The following is a 24,770-nucleotide window of genomic DNA, read 5'->3' as shown; positions in this document are numbered from 1 at the left end:
GGTGTAAACCAAAGACTGGCCTTTCCTCCACCCCACCTTAATGCCCAAAATAATTGGCAGATTGAGAGGGTTTTTATATTTATTTTGGTAGAGCTTTGAATAAAATGTCAATGCATTTTCACTTGCTTGAAATGTCATGTATTTTACTTTCCAATTTTCCCTTGCTATCTAAGGCCAGTTCCTTGGATGATCTCGTTTCTTTATTAAAATGTATGAAACAGTTGTTTACATTGAGGACTAAGTGTTTCATATTTGATCTAGTCTAGTTTGCAAATGTAAACAGGAACATTGAATCTTGCTTTTTTTTTTTGTTGTTTCGTATTTCATTGTTGTCGTAGCATCTCTTGAGATTCAAATAAAACATCTTTATTACCTAAAATACCTGTGAGTTCCCAGCTAATTATAACTACTTTTAAAAGCAGCTCAGCCAGGTTTGATCTGGATGGGAACAGCATAAAAACAAAATGATTTAAGAAAGATTCGCTGAAGTGCTTTGTATTGAGCGGCATCTAAACATTCATATTGTAGCCTTTTCACATATTTGTTAATGTAGCCAAGAGGTTTCAAAGTAGGACTGCATTTAAAAGTAATTGTTGCTGTTGAGACACTTTAATTGCTCGAGATTTTCAGTGTTAAATTCTTAAATTCTTTTCGGTGTTAAAATTCTTACTGCTTTGAAGCATTCTCAGCCACTCTGTGACTGCCATGGAGATCCCAATTCCTTGTGGCCTAGTTCTTCAGGGAAGATACCTGAGGTTTCTCCTGATGACATCCAAGCGGAACCCAAACCTTGCAGCTTCCAGGAGTGGGAGCTGTCACTGGAAATCAGAAGTTTGAGAGTCAAAAGGGTGCTAGACCCCAGATTACCACATTTCTGTGACTCAGGCGTTTTGAAATGGTTTGCTGTACGATGAACTGCTGTGGCTATTTTATCAGCTTTATTTTGCACAACAGGAAGCTGCTGATGGATTGTTTCTCACTGACACAATCCCCGCCAGCCCACAGAGCAGTGTCTGAGGGGTGATACAGAAACCCAAACGCTCTCAGCTGCTGTGGAGCCATCCCTGGTGCTGTGTGAGACCTCTGAAGGGTTCCTGCACATCTGCTCCTCCAGCCTTCCTCACGGAGAGGGAATGGTATCGCTGGACTCAGGTGACAAAGGGTCTGCTCAGGCTGTGAGCCCAGACAAACCACTGCAATTTAGACTTCGCTGCTCTTGCACTTCATCTTTCCTAGAGAGTATTTCGGGTGATTTGATGCCTCTTCTAGCTCTTGACTGCAGGCCCTTAGCTGTCACCAACCCTAAGTTTGTAGAAATAGCAAAGTGCTGAAAATAGTTAAAGCTTTGTGAGAGCAAAAAGGCTTCCCTGTATTTCAGTATGGTGTAAAGGAAAGTGTTCTGTGTAATGGCAAGGACTTCAGAATTGGGTGCAAAACCAAAAGTTGCTTTAGCAGGAGAAACACTGCAGAAATCTGCAGGATGAGTTTCTGACAGAAAAACATGCAGGCTTTATATTATTTTGACAGTGAGAACTGAAGCCTGTGCAACAGGGAGCCATTTTTCATCAGTAAGAGTAAGCTTAATTTAAAATTGTATTAATAAATGTCATAGTTTCAGTCTTAAAGACTGCCTGTCAAAATGCATAGCAAAGTTAATTATAAGGAAATAACTGTGCTACAAATTACAGTTTCTGTTATTAAATCTCTCAATCATTTTGGATTGCATACAGGTGAGTGAGAACCAACTAGTTGATTAGAAAAAATAGTTTACGAGGAAAAATACATCCAAGACTGACTTTGAGGACTTTCAAGTGGATAGAAGGTAAAATGCTATGGAAGAACACATAGTCAGTGACAGTGTGTATATATTGTGCTGGAAGGCTGTCACTGGTTTTGTCTGAAATTCTTTCTTTCTGTCCCATTTTCCCTTCAATCATGTGCAAGAATGATTTTTTCATTGTCATGACAGTAAGAGTGAGCCTCATTGCACTAATACCATTGTCTGAGCTATAAATACACAACAAACCATAGCAGGAGTCAGTACGAAACTGAGCTTTAAGCAATGTTTATGGGTTTATTGGTAATTTCTGGAGCAATATTATTGAAGCATCTATGACAGTAGGACTTCTGCAATAAATGTCATAAAATATTGAGGGAGGGGGAAGCACATTGTCCTGACCACTGAGATGTGATCCACCTGTCTTGTGGTAAAACTCAGAGGATCTCTGGACCTTCAGACACTGTGTAATGGGGTAGTATTAAATTGCTTCTGGTAGTAAAGGACAAAGATCTCTCTGTGGGTTGACCAGAGGTTTTGAAAATTATAATCCAGGGTTTCCATCTGAAAACTGTGTAGAGCTTAAGTGTGGTTGAACACAATAGGAGCAAGGATTTTAAATGCTTGTTGCTTTTTTGAAACCTTGACCCTAGAATTGCTTGGGTTTTTTTTTCTTCTTTCAGCCTTAAAAGGCTTTTATTCTTATTTCAGAAACATAACACGTCTTTAATTGTAAAATTCTCTGTAGATGATGTTCTTTACTAACTTAGAAAAATAACATCACAACAACACTGAGGCGATCTAAAAGCCTGGGCCTGCAGGGGCACGTGTAGGATTGGTGTTGTGACGTTATTTTTCTAAATGACTTTGAGATGATGTGCTGTGTCTAAATTGAAAGGATAATGAAGAGAAGCAAGGATGGTAAAATGTCATTTGTGTCAGGAGTCATGTCTGGTGTTTCCTAATTTGTCATAGTGAACTGTAAAAGAAAAAGAATAAATAGTAAAATATTTGCGATAAAAAATAGTAGTAGTGTTAATACTACTGTTAATAAAAAAATAATAGTAGTGTTAAACTCTGAGTTTGAGAAGGCATCTAAACTCAAATTACAGAGCATAAAAAGTGTTGACATTTGCCAATAAAGTAATTGATTTACTGAGTTCTCATATTGTATTTCCGAGCCAGACATAGGATATGCAAACCTTTGGGAGACAACAGCCTTCACGCTGATTTCAGAAGCCTTTAGCATTCCGAAGAATAGGGCCTTGCTGCTCCAGCTTTTCCACAAAACCTTTGTTTAATTGGCAGCCTCCTGCAAGAGAACAATGCTGGCAGGAAGAAAATGATGGCATGCCCTAGAGTCATTGAGCAGAACTACCTGGTGGTTTCTGGAGACACTACTGACACAATTCTTCGGTTTCCCTGCTGGCTCCCGGGCTCCAAACAGGACCTGATTAGTGCTGCCAAATGCTTCCTGCTGCTGCTCCACAGGTCTGCCAAAGGCAGCAGAAACACAAGCCGTTTTGTTGGTATATGCTGGGTGCTTGCTTTCCTGAGAGATCCTGCGTTTTGGGGAGATACTTTAGATCTAAGAACAGCACGAGCTTAGAGAACCCTTGGGATTTCTGCTGCACAACTTGGTGTGCTACCCTTCCCCTGTGCTGGTGGTGAGCAGGGCAGTGGACTCCCTGTGGCTCGTGTTTAAAAACAAAGATTTAGAATTAAGGAAAGCAACTTCATTTAGTTTAATGTTTCCAGGTAAAACAGGTGCTTGCTATTTCTTCGGTGTAATGGGATAACTGAGTCTCCTTAGTGCAGCTGGAAAGATACTGCTTGAATGTTAAGAGTGCTAGAGTTTTGGATAAAGCGGTGCTGGATAGGAGGCATTCTGAAGCATGCAGTCAGATAGGGGACATTACAGAAATTTATGAAAGACTACATTTGTTCCCAGAAACATTTGTTCCCAGAAAATGGGTCAGAGCAAAACTACAGCAGTGAATATACACAAGTGTTAATTCTCTCAGGAGGAATTTTGCCTCGTTCCTAATCTTTGGTTTATAAAAAGGTATTTGAAACTTCCCTCACACTGGTGAAAAACTGCATTGACCCCAAAATAGTTATTCATTTGTGTAGATTTATGCATGTGGTTGAGTCATTGCAGCCAGGGGATCTTAACTAGTTCTGGTTGCATTGAAATTTATAATGAACTTCAAAAGAATTATAGTGACTATTGATTTTTAGCCATTACATTTACAGAAAACTGTAACTATGGGAATCACTATGCTTGCAAATTGGCAGGCAGAAATGTTTGCTCAAAAAGTAAAAGGCAAATAAAAGGGGTGGTGATGGCCTATAGTTTCCTAAGGTAAAACATAAAGGAGTCCCAGGAGATGTAATTACTAGGCAAGCACTCAGTTCTGTCTTGTGATCTTCCTGATTTTCACTACTGTTCCACTGAGTGGGATCAGCAGGGGAAGAGGTACACTGGGGCTCTCTGTTAACAGGGGAATTTAAGGCAGGACTTACTCAGGTCCCTTTGTAGTAATAGTATAAATGTAATAAGCCATGCTTTATGTTATATACTCAATTTGTTACACACATTCTTATTAATAGTCAGCTTCCATGTGCTTCTAGAGATGGAAGATAAAGTGATATTTAACCATAAGTCTCAGATAGCATTTGCCAGACAGTGGTGAATTGCTGCTCTTTGATTTGCTCCCCTCAATTTTCATAGACCAAACAAATATTTTTGCTTGGCTTCTGAAAAATCTCCTATCTAATTCTATACGGCAGCAACATCGGGGAGAAATTCTGTTCACAATGATATTTTTAATTGCCAGTAATAGAGTACAGGCATACTGCCAAATGTGGATTGAAGGTTGCTGGCATGGGATTTAACCATTTCAGATAATTAGGGCAAAGAAGTTCACTCAAAAACTTTCTTATATATTTTTAGGATGATATTACCAGTAATATATGCCTTAGAGGGAAAAATCTTAAGGGTGAGAAATCTATTTTCAAAGATGCAGCAATTTTGTTACATAATTAAAATTTCTTAAGACATAAAGCACTTCACTGGAAACAAAACCAACAAACAAAAATACTGACAGAAAAATACCCTCAAACCCAGATACAGAGACAGAGATAATATACTCCTGGAATACATTAAGTTTTTTACAACCAGCTTCTTCATGTTGATTCAAGGTATCATGAATGGAGTAAAAGCTGTGTTTTGACTCAGTCCAGTAGTCTGTACTCCAGTACTGGAAAAGTGATTGGTTAATTTAGACAAGGGGGAAGGCTGTCTTCTGAATGTTCTTGTGTGCTGGTCCTGCTGTGTGCAAGGAAGGAGGTAAAAATCTCAAGCAGAATGTTTGATTCAGTTTAGTGCTGAGTCTCCAGATTGCATTGTTATGCCCCAAGTCTCATTGACAAAAAGGAAACACACCTAGATACAATAAATTATTGCCAGTGTAATAGAAACCTTCACCGTCTAATCAAAGAATCATTATTAGTCCCCATCCATTTACTGCAGGACAAAGAGAGGAAATCAATGCTTCATACAGAACTACATCCCAGTAATGAATAACACAGGTAAAATGGCTACATACACACAGCACTAACTAGTTTCAATCCCTTTTCCCAGTGTTATTCTCACCATTCCTTGCTCCTCTGGATGATAAAATAAAGAGTTTCAGTCAGGTATTTGAGGGTAAGGGAGCCCTTTTCCCTGGAGTATATTAGGTTGATGGGTTTTTTTTTCTCTTTTTGCTTTGTTGTCCCTTTTAATTAATGTGGTAAACTACATATGGGTGCAAAGTAAGAGTTTTTAAAGCAGCTGGTAACTTTTCTAACTACTAGATTTGTTACCTCCTGTTCAAGCAAACATGTTTTATTTTCTCCCTGAGAAATGAGAGACTGTGTATGTCGTATTGGGATCTTATTCCATGACATTCTTGCTTGGAATAGGTTTCCTTTCTGCATCGGGGCAAACTTCTGTGATAGGCAGATCAGAAGTTTCCAGGAGCAGAGAGATTTGTGTGCTGTAACTTTCCTAGATACCTATTCAAGAACACATAGGAAGTAAGCTTACCATGACACTGTATTTTAGTTTTTCTACCGACGACCCCTTTTCTTGTGGAACACTTAGTTTTGTTGATGGAAGGAGTATCAGCAGAGTTGTGGGCTTCTCGTGGTGACTGAAGAGCCCCTGTGGATCCTGAAGCACCGGCTGGGCTCAGGTGTCTGCTGCGGTTAGAATGGGAAGCTCCTGCCACTTTAAGAAAAAAAGTCTGTCAGGGAAGGCAAGAGACTACATGTTTTAATTATTGGAATGGCATCAGCAGAGGAAAGACCCGAAGAAGTGCCGTGAAGCAGCAAACATTACCTCGGGCTGATTCCATGAGGCGCGGTCCTTGCCGTGAGGCGAGGCTGTCCCGGGTTCTGCGCATGCGCGCTGCCGCACTGCGGCCGCTCGGGCGCGCGGCACGCGCTTCCCGCTGCCCTGAGGGCGCGAGCGCCGAGCTTCTGGAAGGTTCTGGGGGCGGCGTGAGGGGAGGCGTGGGGTGGGCTGTCCCGCCGGGAGGTGCCTCTGCGCGCCCTGCTCTCTGATCGCAGACAGGGCTTTACTGCTGCTCTTTGGTCGTTTGTGGGCTCGGGCACTTCCAGCCATAACGTCGGCTTGCCTCAGGTGCTGAAGCGGCCGTTCCTGGAATGGGGAGCACGGCGCCGTCCGGGCAGCGCTGTGGGAAGGCATCGCGGCATGGCCGAAGCAGGGGGCCGATAGGAAGGAAGGGCGGCACCATCGCGTGCCGAGGCGGCGAGGAGAGCAGGGCTTTTGGCAGCAGTGGCCGGGAGCAGCAAAGGCCGCGCCAGGGAAAAGGTGGGTCTGGGCAGCGAGGAGGAAGGAGGTGGGAGCCCTGCTGCAAGGGTCGGTGTGGGGGAATGGCCGCCTGAGGGGGAATCCCCTTCCTTGAGCTCCCCGTCTGCTCAAACTGGACTCTTTCGTCAGCAAAAGTGGTTAAAATTTAAATTCTTAGTTTTCTTTGTCAAACAAGATGGATGCCCCAGGGGAAACATGTGGGATGGGTGGTTTCCGAGTGGCGTGGCCACACATCGTGCGACAGAAGGGATTTCTTCTCAAGTCGAGCACAGTTTAGCTGTTCTCATTGTCCATATAATAAGCAGATTTTCCCTAAGAATACACATTAACATGTGGTGTGTTATAAGTGCATGTTATATCATTGGCTTTTCGCAAATATTACAATGAATGTTGTATGCAATATATGTTATATGTCGAGCCGGGATCGACGCTGACAGTGATTGCGGTTGTTTCCGTAAGTGAATTTTGCAAAATTTTCATTAAAATTCTTATTGATAAATTTGGCTACATTTCATTTATAACATCTTTCTATTAAACTTTTAAATTCTACAAGAAGAAAATACGTGAACCTTGTTTTTCACAGGTGGAATCTGTCTCTGAATCCAATAACGTAAAGTATCGAGATGCATTACAAGACTCCGCGTAGAATTAACAAAAAAAACAAACAAACAAAAAAAAAAAAACCCAAAAAAAGTCAAGGAAAAAAAAAAAAAAAAAAAAAAAGTAGATGAACTTGGATAAGCAAGAGCCAAAATCGCTCAGGACTCCATGGCTGTATAGGACGCTGCTGAAATGTTTTACCACCATTGCTGTAGCAGGATCACTGCTGGCTAATAATCCTGGCATGAGGTATTTTTTAAGCTGCTTTTTTATTTACCTAAATAACTTGAAGTTAATCAGATTCATTTTTTTCTTTTAACTGCAAGTTGTCTTCTTTCAGATTGAATATATTTTTATATATCTAAAATATGTAATAGCATAATAAACCAGCCCTAATCTGTGTATAAATTAGCTGATGAAGAAAAACTGTATATGGAATATCTAATTAAGTGTAACAGCATTCATATTTCTAACTCTCTATGCTTTAACTGCAGAAGTAGCTGCCAACTCTTTATAAAATCAAGATAGTGTAGTGATGTTTTGGGGGTGGGAAAAAATTGCTGTACTAGAAATCATCAAGTCTGTGCTTAAATTCCAGCAGATGTAAGCCAACAACGATGGCTATAATACAGATGGGGAACTGCATATGCTTTACTGGCTTTTAGTTATGTAGCAATATCAGTCGCATTGGTAAAGGTCACCAAGTGTCAATTCATTTGAAGTGCACCAGGCTGATTCTAACAGGGATGGAAATTCCCAACAAATAAGGCCAAAATATAGCCCAGGTTTTAGAGGGAATGCAGTCCCAAAGTCACTCATTCTTGAAGTGATCTGATAATCCATAAAGTTAATTTGATTTTGTTTCTTGTTACGTATTCTCTTGCCAGTGCAAATGCCATGTCTTGCATTTAGACGTGCGCAGTATTTTGAATGTACTGTGTCTTTGCTAAACTTCACTTATTAATATCAGAAGTGATGTCTGGGTGTTGTGAACCGTTGCCTTAGTTGGAAGAGGTTAAAGTGATTACACCAGTTATTACAGGTGTATAAGAAATACAGCAGGGTGCCAGTGAGGTTTAGAGCTCTAGGAAGATTCTAAGAGACTGCAATTTTCTCTCAGCTGGCCAGGCTCAGGAGAGTGGGTTTCTCACCAGAAAAATGGCACCTTTGTTTAGAGTAATTGTATATATATCTATTCAGTAGATCCCTCAGCACCATTAAATGTTGTTTTAATTTGGTGTCTTTACGATGTAAAAATTCTAGAATGGATAAATGGAGAGTGATTGACTCCAGCCGACAGATGCAGCGATTCACTTAGGCAGTGTCTGATTGTTAGGGCTGTTAATATCAGCAGCAAAAGGCATTTAACGGATTGAGGTGGGTTATGGTATTGATGGGATTTTATGCCATAAAGGTCAGATGGTGAAGAGCTGTTCCAATTTCTTGACAATTTCCACAGCTTTCTGTGGGTTTGGCTTTCTGAAAGCTAATTTAAAACAGGTGTGGACAGAGATGTGGGCAGTAGAGCTGCTGCGGGGCTGCTGTCCTGGTGTGCTCCCCTCTCTGCTGGCTACCAGAGAGCACTTGTTCTGAGGTGTCCCCTGCTGAGTAACTGTGACTCTTGTTCATCTCCGCACTCTACGCATACACTTCGCTGTGGCTTTACACCTACTTGAGGAGTTAATTACTTAGTGCATGCGTATTTTGAATGTTTTTCTTCATGTGAGGTGTCGGTGCATTGCAACCATCCCTCAAAACTGTGTAACAGCTACTAGACTAATTTAAAGTTGAAAATTTGAAACTAGGTAGGCAGTTGTGGGTTATTAAAATAGATGTGGGAGACGGTGGCTGAGTCTCAGCAAAGATGGTTTGAAATTTCAGCAGTTAGAATCTGTCTCCTCTGCATTGCTAAGGTTATCTTTTGTCATGGAACTGACATGCTGGTAGCATAAGTTTATAGCAGACAAGAAAGGCAGAAGTCTGCTCAGTGGAGTGGAAGCAAAAACGTCTTGTCAACTTGCTTTAAAACAATTATTGGAGTTTTTCTTTATTTTTCTCAAACGTTTTGATTCCAGTAACTGAGGATTTTACACTGAACAGTTGTGTGCAATTACACCATGGCACTATCCAATTAACCACCCAAGGTAGCACTGCTCAAAGAGAGAGCTAAATGATGTGTCTCAGCAGTGGTTCGTGTTTGTTAACCAGGGGGCTGGAGCAATGTTCCTTTGGAGTGCTGAATCCATTTCATGGTGCCTGCAAACTGTTTTAAGAATCACAAATTTCCTTGGTGTCTACGTGTTCACTCTAATTATGTCTATATTTGTGCCTAATTAATTCAGACTAGAAAGTTTTCCATGGTGTCTTTGTTCCTTCTTTCTGCCCGTTGTGTGTATGTGGAAGATGTGGATGATGTGATTTCAGTGCCTTTCTCCTGCCCGTCTGAAACAGAGAACTCTGCTTCTGAACTTCTTTTCCAGCAGAGCAGCAAATGTTTTGCCCACATTGCAAGATGAGCAAGCCAATGATAGGGTATTGTGTTGTGTACAAACTCACTAATTTCAAGTCTTTACAATCATCTTCTGCACATTCTGCCACCCTTCTGGAGGAACTCCAAGCTCATTCTCTCACTTCGTTGGATCTGTAACATGAAGTAGTAAAGCAGCTTCCCTCACACTCCCTTGCCCCCACAAAAAACAACCAGCCAGCCAAATGAACAGCCTCCCCACCCAAACGACTCAGTAACCTAAACAAAACTTGAGTCAGAATTGAACATGATTCCATATAACATGAATACTCTGTCTTTATTCTGAAGTACGAAATTCAGCTTAGGGTAGTAAATAAATAAATTTCCTCATGCTAAGTCACTAAGATTTGGGGGGTTGCATGTAAAAAATTATGCAAAGTAAGACAAAGGGCTTTGGAGACCTTTTGTATGTGTCCACCTCCTTTTGACTTGGGGGTGAAACGGAATAGTCCCCATCTTGCAGCATTTGTTGTCAAGATACTCTGTTGCTGTACAGATGTAGATGACCTTTTTTCCTGGAATGTGCTTTTCCTTGTGCTTTTGGAGCTGTTCAGTTAATCCCATTTCTATTGCCTTCTGAATTATTTTTTTGGTTTTTCTTCTACTTTTTTTTAAGCTGAGCTATCTATGCGGAACACAGATGATATGTTTAGCCTGGGTGGGAATAAAGAAATCAGTAGAAGGCTTCCCATTTACTTCAGTCAGCTTTAGGTTGTAAGCACCAATATTTCTAGTATTAGTGTAGAGAGCAGCTATTCCCTCTTGCCTAATTTGGTTGGCCCCTTAGGAGGTTTGACTGTTCCAAAAGTTGTGTGCCAGTCAAATCTGGATGTTCTGTTCACATAACTACACTTTAATGAGTTTCATACAGCACTTGTTGACCTTAGAGCTTAGTATGCAGTAGAAGTATTTTTATTATAAAATAAGGCATCTTAAGATGACAAACACAGTAATTTAATTTTTTTTTTGCTTTATTTTGACCTGTGGCAGATGTAGTCAAAAACCTAGTAACTGATGTGATGTATGTCACATGCAATAGGGAAAGAAGGCACTGAATAAAATGACATGGTTTATTTATTAAAACTCATGTATCCACAAAGTGCATTTCTTGTGAGTTTAATAATTAGTTTCTCTAATTAGATTGGAAAGTCTGTAGGAGCTGTAACGCTGAGTCAAGCAGTCAGACTTCACAGAAGTCATAACTGGTAAAATATTCCGGTTCTCTTCTGATGCTGATGATGTTTTCTTGCAAAAGCAAAATGAGCTAGATTTTAAGCTCACCTCACTGTGCAAGTAAAACACAGACATATTTAAGCTACCTGAGATGACAGACAGTTACAACTGCTTTTGAAAGTGGGTCAGTGTAATGTCAGCTTTACAAAATGAGCCTTCTCTTGACAGTGCTCTTGGATAGCTGGCCGCTCTTACAAGAAGGAAAAGCACGGATCTCTGTGCTATTACTTCTTATAAATGAGCTCATTAACCAAGCACTTTGTGTAGCAAAATACTCCTTCCCAAATTACATCTGTCTGTATTGGCATGTGCAAACAGTATTGTACTATTGTTCTTTACTAACACTGTAGTCTAAAGTGCTGCCTTTTGCTTCAAAAACTAGATCCTTGTCTAGGGAAAGGAAATACAGAGGTCCAGCCATGTGTTTAGGGTGATAAACCTCTTGCAAAACTGTTCCAGGGACCAAACAGCCCATCTTTATTGCAAAGTCTTTCTTGTATCACAGTGTATTGCATTCAATTACATACTGACCAGCACTAAATTCTGATTTTGCCCAGCAATTAAGCTTCATGTTGCTACCAGTTTTTAACTCTGATGTTGGTGTAATTCCTGAAACTATTGAGTCCTCCTTTTAGAACCACTTTCTGCTGTATTTAATATTACCTTCTTCGTCATACTGTGATCAGCAACATCTTCACAAATAAAACTGTTTCAGAGGTGCTTCCTATTGGATCAGTCTGGAGATGGAGCACAAAGGGTATAGTCAAGCAAATGCTGATTTTTGAAGTGTGCAGTGTACTATATACAAAAATAGATCACTTTTGGTTGTCAGTCAGGTTAGACTAAGACCAGATTGCCCAATTTTCTTGGCCTTTTGCTGAGTTTTCTTCTGATGTGTCATTGTAAAATTGTTAGAGAAAAGCACAGGTTAATTTCAGCAGAAATGCAGCAGGCACCCTCTGGTTATAACAGGAGCCTGGCACAGTCTGTGGGGACAAACTAGGAGATCTTTCTTTAAGCATTCTTGAGACACCTTTTTTATGTACTTCATATCTCTAAATATATAGATATTTTAGTTTTGTGTAGCAATTGCAATTCCCCTTTTGCTTGGACTGTTTCTGCTGTTTGAGTACATTTTACCCAGCCTTCTGTTGCTTAGCTCATTGTTAACCAAAACACACTCTTAACAATCTGAGTGGGCTGCCTTGGAGAGACCACTTGGAACAGAGAGAATTGATTTTTCACTTTTTACAAAAAGGTTACTGTAACCTTTTTGAGGCAGTGGACTCAGTATGTCAGCAGACTTCACTTACGCTTACCTTTTTTTTTCTTTTTAATTTCCAAAACTAAAAAACCTTCCTTATGCAGGGCTATGTAAGAAGCAGATGTTAGGGCGAGGGAAATTACAGAAGTTGCTAACTAATCTTTTATTTTAGGATTTTTTAATGCTCTTACCTCTTCTTCAATTGCTGGGAGGTTTTTTTTAATGATATTACTAAATATAAGCTGTTTTTATAAGCAAATAAGCAATATCTCTTATTTAATAGAGTAGTTAAAGTGCTGCTCAGTCTGAAAGTATTTTATTTCAAACGAGATTTATGATGGATTTGTTGTATCTAAGCTGGGTGCCCATAGATTCTAGTGACCTTGTGTCAATTCCAGACTGATTTTCTAACTTATTTAAAGTTGTATATTAGAAACATATGTCGTCTTTGCTGGCAGATTAAAAAAAACAACATTCTGAAATACACAAAAAACATAACAAGTCTGAATGGGCTCTACAGCCAGTGAAGACATCTTTGTAGGAATACATCAGTATCAACTTACAGTATTCTGCTGAGATTATTCATGTATTGAAATTATACTTTAAAATAATTAGGTATTTATCTGGAAAGCACTAGGGGCTGAGGAGAAGAGCACTTCTATAAGCCTGATGTTTTTATAGCATTTGCAGTCCATTAGTTGGAACATGCATTACTCATTTTTTCAGTAGTGGAAGATTTATATTTTTCAGTTAATTGCTCATACTTATGATTTGAAAGCATATAGAACATTCACTTGAGAGTATTCCTTTAGATCTATATGAGAAATACAAATTGTAGAGCTATACAGATAGTCCAGTGTGTGTACTATGAGGTACAACTCCCATGCACATTTATTTGGAGTGGGGAGTTCCTGAAAAGCCTCTTCATTGTGTGATGCTGGACTGCCAGCCCTTCCCTGTGTGTACCATTGGCATCTTGGAGAGTGAGCTGCAAGGTGAAAGGAGCTGAGAGGTGACTTGCTTGTTCCTGCTAGAACAGCTACCGGGAGTTGCAGAGCACGGATCTGTGTCTGTGTCATGGTTGTCAGCGTCATAAATCTGCTAGCTAATAAGAAAATAGGAGTTAAAGATGGTCTTCAAACATGCAGGATTTATTTTCAAAATATGAAGGAAGAAAGATGGCAGCCTCTGGCAGTTACTAAATTGAAGAGAATTAACGAAGGACTTCAGCAAATTCAGGTGATGCTTGGCGACAGATACAGTCACTCATCCCTTTTAATGTAAGATAGCACAACTGTGTAATGCTTTTAAAGCTTTAAAATACATAATAATACGAAATCTGATAAAATAGTGCTCTGAGGAGAAATTAGAGCTGAAGTAATTCTTGTTCGTGCTTTTGGAAGTTCAAAGACAAAGGACAAGAATTATGAAGAGTTAGTTACTTTGAAAGTAATTAAGTCATAATGTGAAGGCATTTCCACTGGTTTGCTTTATTTTCTTTCCCGAGATAGTTGTAGCATTTTTTTCCCCCGGAGCTTAGTGTTTCTCCTTTGTGCAACTGCAGAATTCACAAAGCTGTGATGTAGTAATAAGCACTGTGTTTAGAGAGCGGTGACATTTGTGGCTCTTGAGAGTCTCCATCAAGGGCTGAGTGCCACAGGGCTCTCAAGCCTTTCCTCTAGGGTTGACATTTTAGATTTTCCAAGAAGGAAATTTCCAACTCCAAACTACTGTATAGGGGAAAAGAAAAAAAAAAAGGTTTTGTTTTCTTTTTCTATAAGCATCAACCAGTAGTTGAGAGTAAGTTGAGTTACCAGTTAGTGATGGAAGTGACGCGTTTGCTGGGGTGAAGGCAGCGCTGTGCAGTGGAAATACAGCCCTGCCTGTTCTGTGTAGGGACCTGAGCAGCTGCTCAGTCCTGCACTGGCTGAAAGCTCCTTGAATTCCTGGTAGTGCTCATTGTGAGGGACCTTCCCACTCGGGTTTGTGCAGAGTGAAGTAGGAAGGTAAAAGCTGCTTGGAAATTCAGTCCTTCTGCAGGGTGATGATAACTTTCCTCATGCCTTCACCTCTGAAATCATCTGGAAAACATTATTTGGCCAAATAGTGCCTTTGATAGAATTCATCACCACAAGTGTTCTTGTCTGTCATGAACAAACCTAATAGTTTGTAAATTACAGTCTGGGAGAGAAGATTACTTTTGAAACATCTTTTCAAAGGAAAATTGTTCCATTAAAAGATCTTTTTCTTAGAAAGTAAACCTGCCTGCAAAAAAATACTTTTTTAATCCCCATATTTGAAAAAAAGTCAAAATATTTCAAGATGAGAATCAGCTCAGTGCATGACTTCACTGAAAGTAGTTTTCATTTCCTCCTGTCCTTTTGCTGTGTGAGTGGGGGTTTTTTACTTGTTACTGGTGATGTGCTAGAGATGGTCTTTCATGTGTGTTGCTGTGGGAACTGGGGGAAATCCATTAAAGCAGATCTTGCACCAAGACAAGCCCATTGGTAGGGACGGAAAATGACAGCAGTCTTTAGCAAAGTATTTCAGCTTTTTGAAATGTATTAATATTTTATTTTCTTAATAAGCATTTTGTTTTTCTAAAAAATTTCCAGTCCAGTTGAAACCTAGCATTTGAAATCCAGGTCTGATACCTTGCTGTTGTTTAATAGCACTTCAGTGCTTTTAAACTCGTTTTTGAAGTGTAGAATGTTGTCTTTGAAATCTGCTGTTTTGTGAAATGCTTTGACTGTCATATAAATCAAGAAACCAATGTGAAAAATCCTGTATAACAAAATACCTTTGTTCTTTTAGCAAGTTCCTGGGGATTTCAAAGAGTGTAAAGCCCTGAAAGTGCCTTGAGGACTTTCTTTCCAGGAGCTCATTGTAGTTGTTTAAGGTGCATGGATGGTTTTTGCTTATGAGTTTCTCAGAGAAACTCAGATTTCAATTCTCAATATTTTTCTCATTTCTTTCTGGTACAAGGGCTGGGTAAGTTGTTTAAATTATCCCCTTCTTTCATATTTTGCCTTTTAAACGCACAGGCCTGACTCTGTCCCGTGTCAGGAAACTTCCCAGTTTGCCTTTTCATTTTACAGTACTGGGCTGCTAACACCTGTCATGCATTCCTGGTGATCCAGGGGAGATGTTTCCATTTCAAATTAAATGGCTTCGAATGTCAGGAATAGAGCCACTGAATGACTGGGCAGCACTAATAATATTTAGTGTCATAAACCTCTGAGATTTTTCCTACTCTGCCAGAATATTGTTACCTCTCTAAGGGGCTGCTGCTGACTCTTGTTGGGCTGATTTTCACTGGTAGCTTTACAATGATCCCCCAGTCCAGCTGCTGGAGCTCCTTGGGGCTGATGAAAAGTTCGAGCATGTTGTACAGGGCGCTCTGCACGTGCCTGTAGCTCTGCAGGCTCAGTGTTCTGAGGGCTGGCAGGATGCTGCTTGCAGCAGACAGCCTGGGAGCTGCAGCTGGGCACACCTCTGCAAGCTTTACAGAAGTTTAGGGCTGCCCTGATGGCACCTTCCCCTACAGTAGGCTGCTGCTGATAGTGATGGCAATCCCCAGGTGAACTTGGCAGAACCTGTTTTAAGATGCCACGGGAAGGAACACAAAAACTCTGGATTACAAGGCCTGCAATCATCACTGCAGTTTGCTGCATTGCTCTTTAGATATTTTAGAGGATTGCTTTGTATGAAGCATGTATTCCAACATGAATTTTCTTATAAATCTTTTCATTGTGTATGGAATGTATTTATGGATGGCTCAGTGAGACTTCCAGAGTTTGATGGGAGTCTGGTCATGACTGGTATTGCCAGTTGAGCCTGAATTTAGCACAGGAATAAGGAATTGTACATGACAGAGTGATTAATTACATCTGATAAGATTCAATAATGCGTTGCCGGTTTCTCTGTATGTCCCCTTTGAAATGATGGATCTACAGTACCCACAGTATTTTTAAGTGGTCATTAGATGATGTGTAGGAATGGAAAGGTGGTCATGTATGTGAATGTTGTGTGAAAAACGGCCTGAAGCAATTGATTGTTTAATTTACAATTATTTAATCATGCTGGTGAATGTTAATTACATCATTTGCTAGAAAATAAGGACTGTGTTCCCAAAAGACCTTCCTTAAATTTAAGCTCAGAGTAGCTGGAAAATAACTCCAGTCATCATCTGTGTTCTTGGGGGTTTTTTGGTGTGTTTTGTTTTTAAAGTACCATGAATAATTAAAAATATAATCAAATTATTTAACTGACAGATAACTGATTAAAACAGAGGAAGGTATATGTAGTGATAATTAATTGCAAATCTTGGCATCTATAATTCACAATTACTCTTACATCAAATGCAATTGTTCATTATTTTGATGGGATTCTGGGAAGAAAAAGATTCAGTATTTCAGGATTCTAGAAGAAGAAGTAAGTTAATAATTTTAAGTATTGTGCTCTGCATTAAAAAACCCACAAACCACAACTGGACATTTACACCATCAGGTCGTGCTTTGCTATGTGAATGATGAATGCTCTGAAAGAAATTGTCTCCGGATATTTTTTTAACTACATCTCTAATTTTCATCCTGTTGCTGTAACTTTGTGTGTCTTATTTTAGTCCTGTATTCCCTGCAGTCCAAATGGAGCATGTTGGAGAGATTTAGTCTCAGAAATGGGGTTCAAATTTATTTGTGCACTCATGGGCAGAACGCAATATGGCAGGGAGTATATGAAAAGTGAGTGGTTTTTTTTTTTTAAAGTCTGCCTTCAGACTTGAAAAAAATGCCTGTTGGATTTCTTTGGCTCTGCCTGATCTCTTCCACCTCTCTGTGAAACATCATCAGCATGCTAGAAGTTAGTTGTTCTGAAAAGAGAGATTTTTCTGAGAAGAGTGAAATTCCTGTAAAGAGCTTTTAAGCATTGCTATACCAGCAGTATTGTCTTTCTCCTACACCACTGTAAGTAGAAAACATTTTTGCATTAAATGGAAAGTTGAATCAAGGCTCCAGTCACGCTTCCTTGCGGTGGAAGCTGGAGGAGATGGTTGGAATCGGTGGAACAGCTTGTGCCAAGGGAGAGATGACAGCTCAGTCCTTGCACAGTTGTGCCCGCGTGTGCCCCTCTGGCCCCGAGGGAGCTGCAGGGAGGTGACACGAGTGGGAGGTGTGAGTGCCACTGGGTGGAAGTCAGCAGTGCAGCGTGGGGGCATGGAGTGAGACAGCGCTGCAGAGCCAGGCACCGAGCGTGTTGGAGAGACGTGAGCAGGGCAGGCAGTGATTCCTCAGGGTCAGCTTCGCTGTCCTCACGAGTGTTTTTAAAGCCTGAGCACCAGGACTGCTGTCTCTGCTGTTAGAACTTTATAGGAACAAAAGACAGCTTTTTGTTAGAGGAGAGGACATTGCTAAGCAACTGGTAGCACAGTAGCATTTTGAAATATTTATGTGACATAAGCTTTATTTTTTGTGTGAAGAGTTTTGTATTTTTTAGCCAGCCTGTCCTGCCCTCAGATCCGTGTTGTTCTGAATTCCATAGCTGAAGCTGCCTGGCAGTCAGGTCTGTTTGGAAGGTTCTCTGCAAAAGCCTTGTGTGATGTAATCACTTGTTCTTTCCAAGTCTGTAGGGCTAATACATATATTTTGGCATTGGTGGTTCTCATAAGCAGATTAATGCTGTTTTCGGAGAGGCAAATGTCCATACTAATAAAGCCAGTTTTAAGGTAGGGATTGTAACTGTGGCTTCACGAAGGTGTTTCTCCTGTTGTTTCTATAATTTTTGTCTTCTAAATGAGTAGTGCATGGGCTAAATGAGACCGCTGTTTCCCACCTGTTGGCAGACTTAATCTCCTCTTACAGTCAATCACACAGCTGGCCATAGGTTTTTAGAGTGTAGTATTCAGAATTTGTGGAGTCTCTCTCAAGTGTTTAAATGGGAAATAATGTGAAGGGCATTAGAGAGCAACAGCATGGATTCTGAAATTTACCCTTTAAAATTCATCTACATGTTTTTTGCTGAATGTTCTTTCTGCCTAGCAGAGAATGGATATGTGGCTACTGAATGAAGTTCCTTGACTTCAGTGAAGTTGCTGCTGATCTACACTGGTGTATCTTCAGTGCAAATTACATGATTATTCTACTCCTGGAGTCAGGTGTCGCCTACTTCTGACACAGCATGTCAGATTCCCACACAGGCAAGAATGTCTAAATATAGACATTTTAGAAGTTACTGGATATTTGTTTCTTACTGCAGACAATGGTGATTTGTATATGTGTTACATAACTTCCAAGTTTTTTTTTTGTTCCTCTTCATTTAGAAATGCAGTAATTTAAATGACAGCAATGTCAAAACACCTAAAATATGCATTATTTTTTTACTTTTTTTGACAAAGATTTTTCTGGCTTTTAATGGTTCATGTATTTTAGACTTTTTTCAGTAATCAGTTCTTGGCATTGGCTTCCCTTTTTACTACCTAAAAAGATATACTTCAGCTCTCACACTGCAGAGTTTCTACTGTTACGGACATCTGGTTTTTAATATGTTTATGTAGTTCCCTAATTCCTAATCATGTTGGCTTGATTCTACAGGACAGAATAATACTAACCATGATTTCCCCCCTGCTGTTAAGTTTTTAATCCTCTGTGGCTTTTAAAGTGTGGGTGTCTCTGAGATGCAGGGAAAAATGTGTAGGCAGATGGGTGGTTTAATGACCCCATAGACTTGCAGAAGTCAGATGTGAACTCCCTGGTGCTGGCAGGCTGGTGAGCCTCCATCAGCTGGACTTGAAATGCCAGGCAACAAAAACCAGGGAGAGATGGGTCTTGCTTTGCTTTGTATGAAGGTAGTAACTTTGAAAAAGCTGTCAACAATGTTAGATTTTAGGGGTGTCACTTTCAAAAGGTTACTCACAGAGTTCTCATGTCATTCAGAACAGCAGCTTGTGGAAGGTAAGAGTTCCATAGAATATCTATCTAAACAGGCATGGATTGAACGGGCTGCTTGAAGAAGACAATATGAAACTGGTGTATTTGCACTTCCTTTGGTCTGTTCTTAACTTTCAGAGAGATTCAGCAAAATCTCCAGAAAGAAATTAACAAGGAAAATAATCGTGCCAAGAGGTGGAAGTTGAACATTGAAAAAACTTAGAAAGTTAATTAAATAGGCTATTACTTTATCAAAAATAAAAATACCAGGCAAAGGGAAGCAGAAACTATTTTGGCTTCGGTGCCAATGTGGTGGGTGTCCAAAGGAAAACTGCAGAACCGGAAGTATGTTCTGTACATGGAGAGAAATACGATGCAGTGGGGGGAAATGAAGCACAGTGAAACAAGGAAGTGAAGTTAAGGTGTTGAAACACCAAGGTTTGAAGTATGGAGAAAGTAAGAATTTGGAGAACAGATGGCAAAATAACATCTGGCCAGTTTCTCATACAGCTGTTGAGCTGCAGAATGACTGCAGGTACCTTGTGGCTTCTGTGATGTGTCTTCAGCAGCATGGGAGGGCAACGTGTTAAACTGAAATGAAACTTTAATTATGTTATAGGAGTGGCAGGAGGTCAATAATATTTGTAATATGAACATTTGTGACAAATCAATTGTATAGTGAAAGCAATTATAACATCATTAGAAGTCTGATAACCCAATAACTTTGTGATAATTGCTTCTCAGTTACAGGAAATAATTTACCACAGGAGATGCTGAAATACTAGATATGAACACTAATAGCTGTAGTCACATCAGAGGCATATGTGCCATTTAATAGCAAGTCTGAATCCCATCATTCATTTGAACATTGCAGATTTTCAACAAGCAAGGTCTGCGTTTGGAAAGGTAATTTTGCATGGATATGGGTCTTTGGGTCCCTTAGTACTTGAGAAATAGTAATTTATTGTGTCCTTGAATAGCAAGATGATGGGGGTTGTTGTGATTCTTGAGTTTCCTTTTTTGTCAGATCAGCATGTGCATTAGGGCGGGGGGAATTGTGAATAGGTGCTTGAGGGAAAGAGGATAAGAGAGAGAGTCTGCTTTTCTGAGAGCAATTAGCAAGGGCACAGGACTATAGCCAACATGAAATCGTATCACATTTCACTTCTGAAAAGTGACCTAAAACTCTAACTAACTTTTGAGATGCACCCCTCACTTTCATTTATTTAACCTGTGGAGCTGAGCAAACTGGTTACTTAAAACTGTGCCTTAAAACTTGTGAAGCAAATACTGGGTTATGCTCTGAAAGTAATAGAATCATAGAATGGTTTAGGTTGGAAAGGTCCTGTAATATCATCCAGTCCCAAGCCTCTGCCGTGGCCAGGGACACCTTCTGCTATCCCAGGTTGTTCCAAGTCCCATCCCACCTGGCCTTGGATACTTCCAGGGATGGGGCAGTCCCAGCTTCTCTGTGGACACAACCTGTGGCAGTGAATTTATTATTTATGAAACTGTCCTGTTTGAATAAAGGACAATCATTACCTTTCAGAACAGTTTTTATTCCAGACTTTTTTTATTCCAGAAAAATTAATTTTTAGTTCTACAAATTTATTTTCTTGTTAGCAAGTGTTTTCTGTTGCATTTATTGTGGCATGACGGGAATTTATGAGGACAGGATGCTTCAGGAAAACGTAAGTGAAGAACAGTTTACCAGCATTATTTCTGAACCTGATGAGGGAAATCAGTGCGAGTGCAAATGGCTTTTTAGTCACTGCAACTACTCTGCTGGCTCTTGGTCTCAAGGTTGCACATAAGGTTGTGGTTTTGCAATTGGTTGTTTTGGAGGTATTTAAAATGGTATTAAAATATATTTAAAATACAGCCACCTTCAAACTAGAGATTTTAAATAAACGTGTTATAGTAGTAGAGAAAAGTAATACTGGAGTTACAGTAATAGCTTGAGAAATAACAGAATTTTTACTTGTGGGAAGTTTTAGTTATCTTCAGCTGAGTGTTTGTTGTATCTTTCAGTAAATAAATTTCGCAATCCTCAGGAGCATGTTGGAGAGGAGGAGTAGGTGGTTGTCACTGATTCTGGCACATTGTTTGGAGTGTAATGACACGGGGATGTTTAATTTCATCCCTCACCTTAGTGAGGAACTTGTATCCATCAGGAAAATGTATCCTGTCTCCATGGCAACCTGTTAATCCTCCTGTGTACACAGCATGTGTTCCTGTTCTTTGCTGCCCTGGGAAGGAGCTGTTGTGTAGCTGTGCCTGTGCGCTGGGAGGAGTGCGTGCATGCACCGGCGTGTACAGAGCAGCTGTTTGAAATCACAAGTATTAAAGAGCTCAAGTTCCTCCTTAAGGAAGAACCTGCAAGACCTAAACACTTCGGAGCTCCTACTGGTATCCTGTGCCACAGGGATTCACAGATTCCTTTTCCCAATGGACCAGAATGTTTGCATGCGTTTGTGATTAGAAGTATTAAAGTGCAAGCTGCTCTGTATTTGTCCTTGTACATTTATGCTACACCTGCTTCTTGCTTTTTCCTGTCTCTTCTCCAGATTTACTGTTACTTTTTTCCACTGGGTAGCTAATTGCAAAAAGTAAATTATTAAAAGCCTGTAGAGCCTTCAGGAACCCATTAAAAGCCTTGCTTCCCTGATGAGGATTTTCTGCTACAACTTTCAACTGAGATTTGTCACTTAATCAGTTTTAAATTTGATTAGTGCGTGATACGTGGTTTTTTCATTTCAAGTTCTCAGTCAACATTTCTGGAAGTACCAGGTCTAATTTATCCACATACAATTCTAACCACATCAAGCAATTTACTTTTTAATATGAACTTTTAATCTCATCAAATTAGTTAAGATGCTTTTCCCGTAAATACGTCCTGGTTGGCATTAATTATGTTACCGTGCTTTAATTCTTTGTTTATGAAGATTTAACTAGATTGCAGTTTATTCGTGTAAACTGTTTCATAGAGTGAAAAAGTAATAAAGATTTCTGGAAATAATTCCTTTTTCAGTCTGTTTTCAAACTGATGCAGATTTGGAGTGTGGGTATTTTGTTGGTTGTTTTGTTTTTTGTTTTTTTTAGATATTTTGGTTGGGTGTTTTTGTTTGCTTGTTTTGTTTTTGGTTTTTTCCCTTCTGTTTTTTGTGTCTTCTGTCACTGAATCAAATGTCCTACTGCTAAAGGTGCTAGCACTATCACACTTGGAATACAGTACTTAGTATTATTTGGGATTGGCAAAGGGCATGAATGGAATTTTTTTGTAAGTAGTAAAAATTTTTGTGTTTTTACAGGTGGTGGAGAATTGTTCTCAGAAGTTGTGGGCTGCTGTTGGAACTTCAGGCACTTAGGACTGAGGCAGGAGGTTTGTCTTGCCTTCTTTTTTGGTACTCTAGATGTGAGATGTTTGTTCAAACAGAAATGGATGTGTGATTTCCTTGTGGTAGTACTAAACTCTGAGAGATGTTTACTTTTTTCCCTCAAGTTCTGTGACAGCAGGTTTGAAACAGATAAACTATATTTTCAGATACTTACCCTCAGTTACAGCGCTGAATAAACTGAACTAAAAATTTGTACATAGCTTCTGCTTATCCAAAATTTGTTGTGTCTGTCCCCGTGTCCCTGTGAAGCCCCCTCCCCACCCCAAAAATGTTTGAGTTTTTGCTTACCTACTGTAAAACTAGTAAGAAATGGTTTTCTGTATGTCTGTATGTTATGGTTCTGTGTCCCCTGTGTCTGCTTTATGCCCAGACATGAGTCCTGTACCTCTAAGCTCAAAGGTGGCGAGGGCAGTGGAATTCTTTCAGTGGCCTGTGTTCAAAACAAGCTGTGATTGCAGGCTGTGGTATTCAACAGAGGCCCTTTATCTTACAGGAGATACCCTTCTCAGGACGTTGCCTCCTAATTTGTATCAAAACTGAGATGCTCTGATATCACATAACTTTTTACATTAATCAGTGCCTTAAAAATACTTAGGTCAAAAATTAGGTAGAGAACCATAGTGAAAAGGGCTGTGTAAAGCAGTAGCCAGATTTTGAAGGCACTTCAGCCAGTGGAAGATCTGAATCTGCTTGGCTGGCATAAATGAAGTCAGTGGAAAGGGAGCCTGGATGCCCCTTAAAATGCTTTCAGGAAAAAGTGTCTCTTGGAGGCTCATGGGTCAGCTTCACATTTGAACCATTTCACGCTGGTTTCCTCCTAAACTTTCTAAGGAAGCTAAAGGTGCGATGCTGCTGTGCTTTTGTGACACCTGAAGGGGAAGGTGAGTCCAGTTTGTTTCTGATATGTGAATAGTACTTGGCCAGAAAGTGAAGGGAACACAGAATTTTCAGTAGGAAATTTCACTTTTATTTGAGTATCAGCTCATACTCAGGTAGTCTTCCTGGGTGTAATGGTTGATTCTCCTAACTGCTGGGTGTTTCCAAGAAGTTAATTTCCCAGCAGTGTTGGATGTAACTGTGGCCACTTAAGCTAATGCCCAGCAGTGAAAGGGAACACTGAGATACTGAGATCTCTCCTCCTCCCGCTCCAGCTGGAGGTTGCCTTTGTTAAACTGTACTTAGGGCTGAGGATCAGCTCACAGCAAAGGGTTGCTGCACATCCTCCTGTGCATGCTGTGGTAACAGGTGCTGAAAATGGGGAGGAATAGGTTGGCATACACTGTGTGCCAAATGGTTTCTCCCTCTGAGAAGATTTCTGGGTCACTTTTATCTTCCCAGGGGTTTAAAGTCACATTTGGCAGCAGTTCTTTATTTCCTAGTTTCTGATAGTTCTTGTGTTTTAATGTTAATGTGGGCACCTGAGAGTCTATAAGCTGAAGCTGGCATTAGCAGTGCAATTATATATAGTATTAGCTCAAACACTTAACACAGTGATATGGTTCTGATTTTATTCCTAGTCCATCTTTCAGCCTGTCTTTTGAATGACTACAGACCAATTTACTACATGCTTGCACTGCTATTGGATTTCAAAAGGCCGCAGCAGGGAAAACTGCTGCAAAAATAAAGCATTTATGTTTTGAATTAAATGAAAGTGGTAGTAAATGTGAGGCTTTTAGATTAAGGATACATAATCAAGGCTGCATGGATTTCTTTCTATCCTTTTTTTAAGTTCTGTGTCCAGTATGTGTGAACAGTGACTAAGTTAACCACAAATCCTCTCCTTCCTTGTAGGAGCACCCTCTCTTCAGTGCTTCCAGTTCTGGGGTCTCAGGCATTTACTTGATTGGAACTGAAGCAGCCACTACTACTTCTGAAATTCTTTTTGGAAAAACTAACAGGAGCTTTTTTAGAAATGGTTCTAGAACAGCAATTCTATTCTATTTCTTCATCCTGTTTGAAAATTGACTTCATTCAGACATGAATAAATAGTGAGAGTTTTCTGCCTTTAAAACTCTTTCCCATTCCTTTTTGCTTCAAGAGAAGCAGCGTGTGGGCCTGAATTAAGGGCAGGACAAGCTTTGAAATGAGAGGCCAAACATGCAGCTTAAATAGAACCACAGAATGGTGTGTAAGACTCCAAAGCATCTCCAGAAGTCATTGTGTCTA

At 40.0% G+C, this 24,770-nt stretch overlaps 2 protein-coding genes across 3 annotated transcripts; one reads left to right on the top strand and one right to left on the bottom strand.

The window, feature by feature from the left end:
- Positions 1-1,147: 1,147 nt before the first annotated feature.
- LOC148183727 (uncharacterized) lies at positions 1,148-6,263 on the bottom strand. 2 transcript variants are annotated; one of them, XM_088059959.1, is made up of 4 exons: positions 6,165-6,263; positions 5,871-6,053; positions 2,980-3,089; positions 1,148-1,302 (listed from the first exon to the last, which is right to left on the bottom strand). In XM_088059959.1, exons 1-3 carry the CDS (start codon positions 6,226-6,228, stop codon positions 3,010-3,012), a joined length of 327 nt encoding a protein of 108 aa, XP_087916085.1. In that variant the 5' UTR covers positions 6,229-6,263; the 3' UTR covers positions 1,148-1,302; positions 2,980-3,009. The 2 variants fall into 2 exon arrangements, with proteins under 2 accessions (XP_087916085.1, XP_087916084.1); XM_088059958.1 differs by lacking the exon at positions 1,148-1,302 and adding an exon at positions 2,055-2,756.
- Positions 6,264-6,387: 124 nt separating this feature from the next.
- On the top strand, positions 6,388-24,569 carry LOC148183726 (uncharacterized). The gene is made up of 3 exons (XM_088059685.1): positions 6,388-6,659; positions 22,518-22,588; positions 24,396-24,569. Exons 1-3 carry the CDS (start codon positions 6,491-6,493, stop codon positions 24,567-24,569), a joined length of 414 nt encoding a protein of 137 aa, XP_087915811.1. The 5' UTR covers positions 6,388-6,490.
- Positions 24,570-24,770: the final 201 nt, after the last annotated feature.

Source organism: Pseudopodoces humilis, chromosome 9, assembly GCF_049639895.1.
Source record: "Pseudopodoces humilis isolate 2021_Gansu_Grassland_sample_001 chromosome 9, ASM4963989v1, whole genome shotgun sequence".
NCBI lineage: Eukaryota > Metazoa > Chordata > Aves > Passeriformes > Paridae > Pseudopodoces > Pseudopodoces humilis.
Note: the sequence above shows the minus strand (reverse complement) of the source record. Positions and strands in the feature narration are given on the sequence as shown.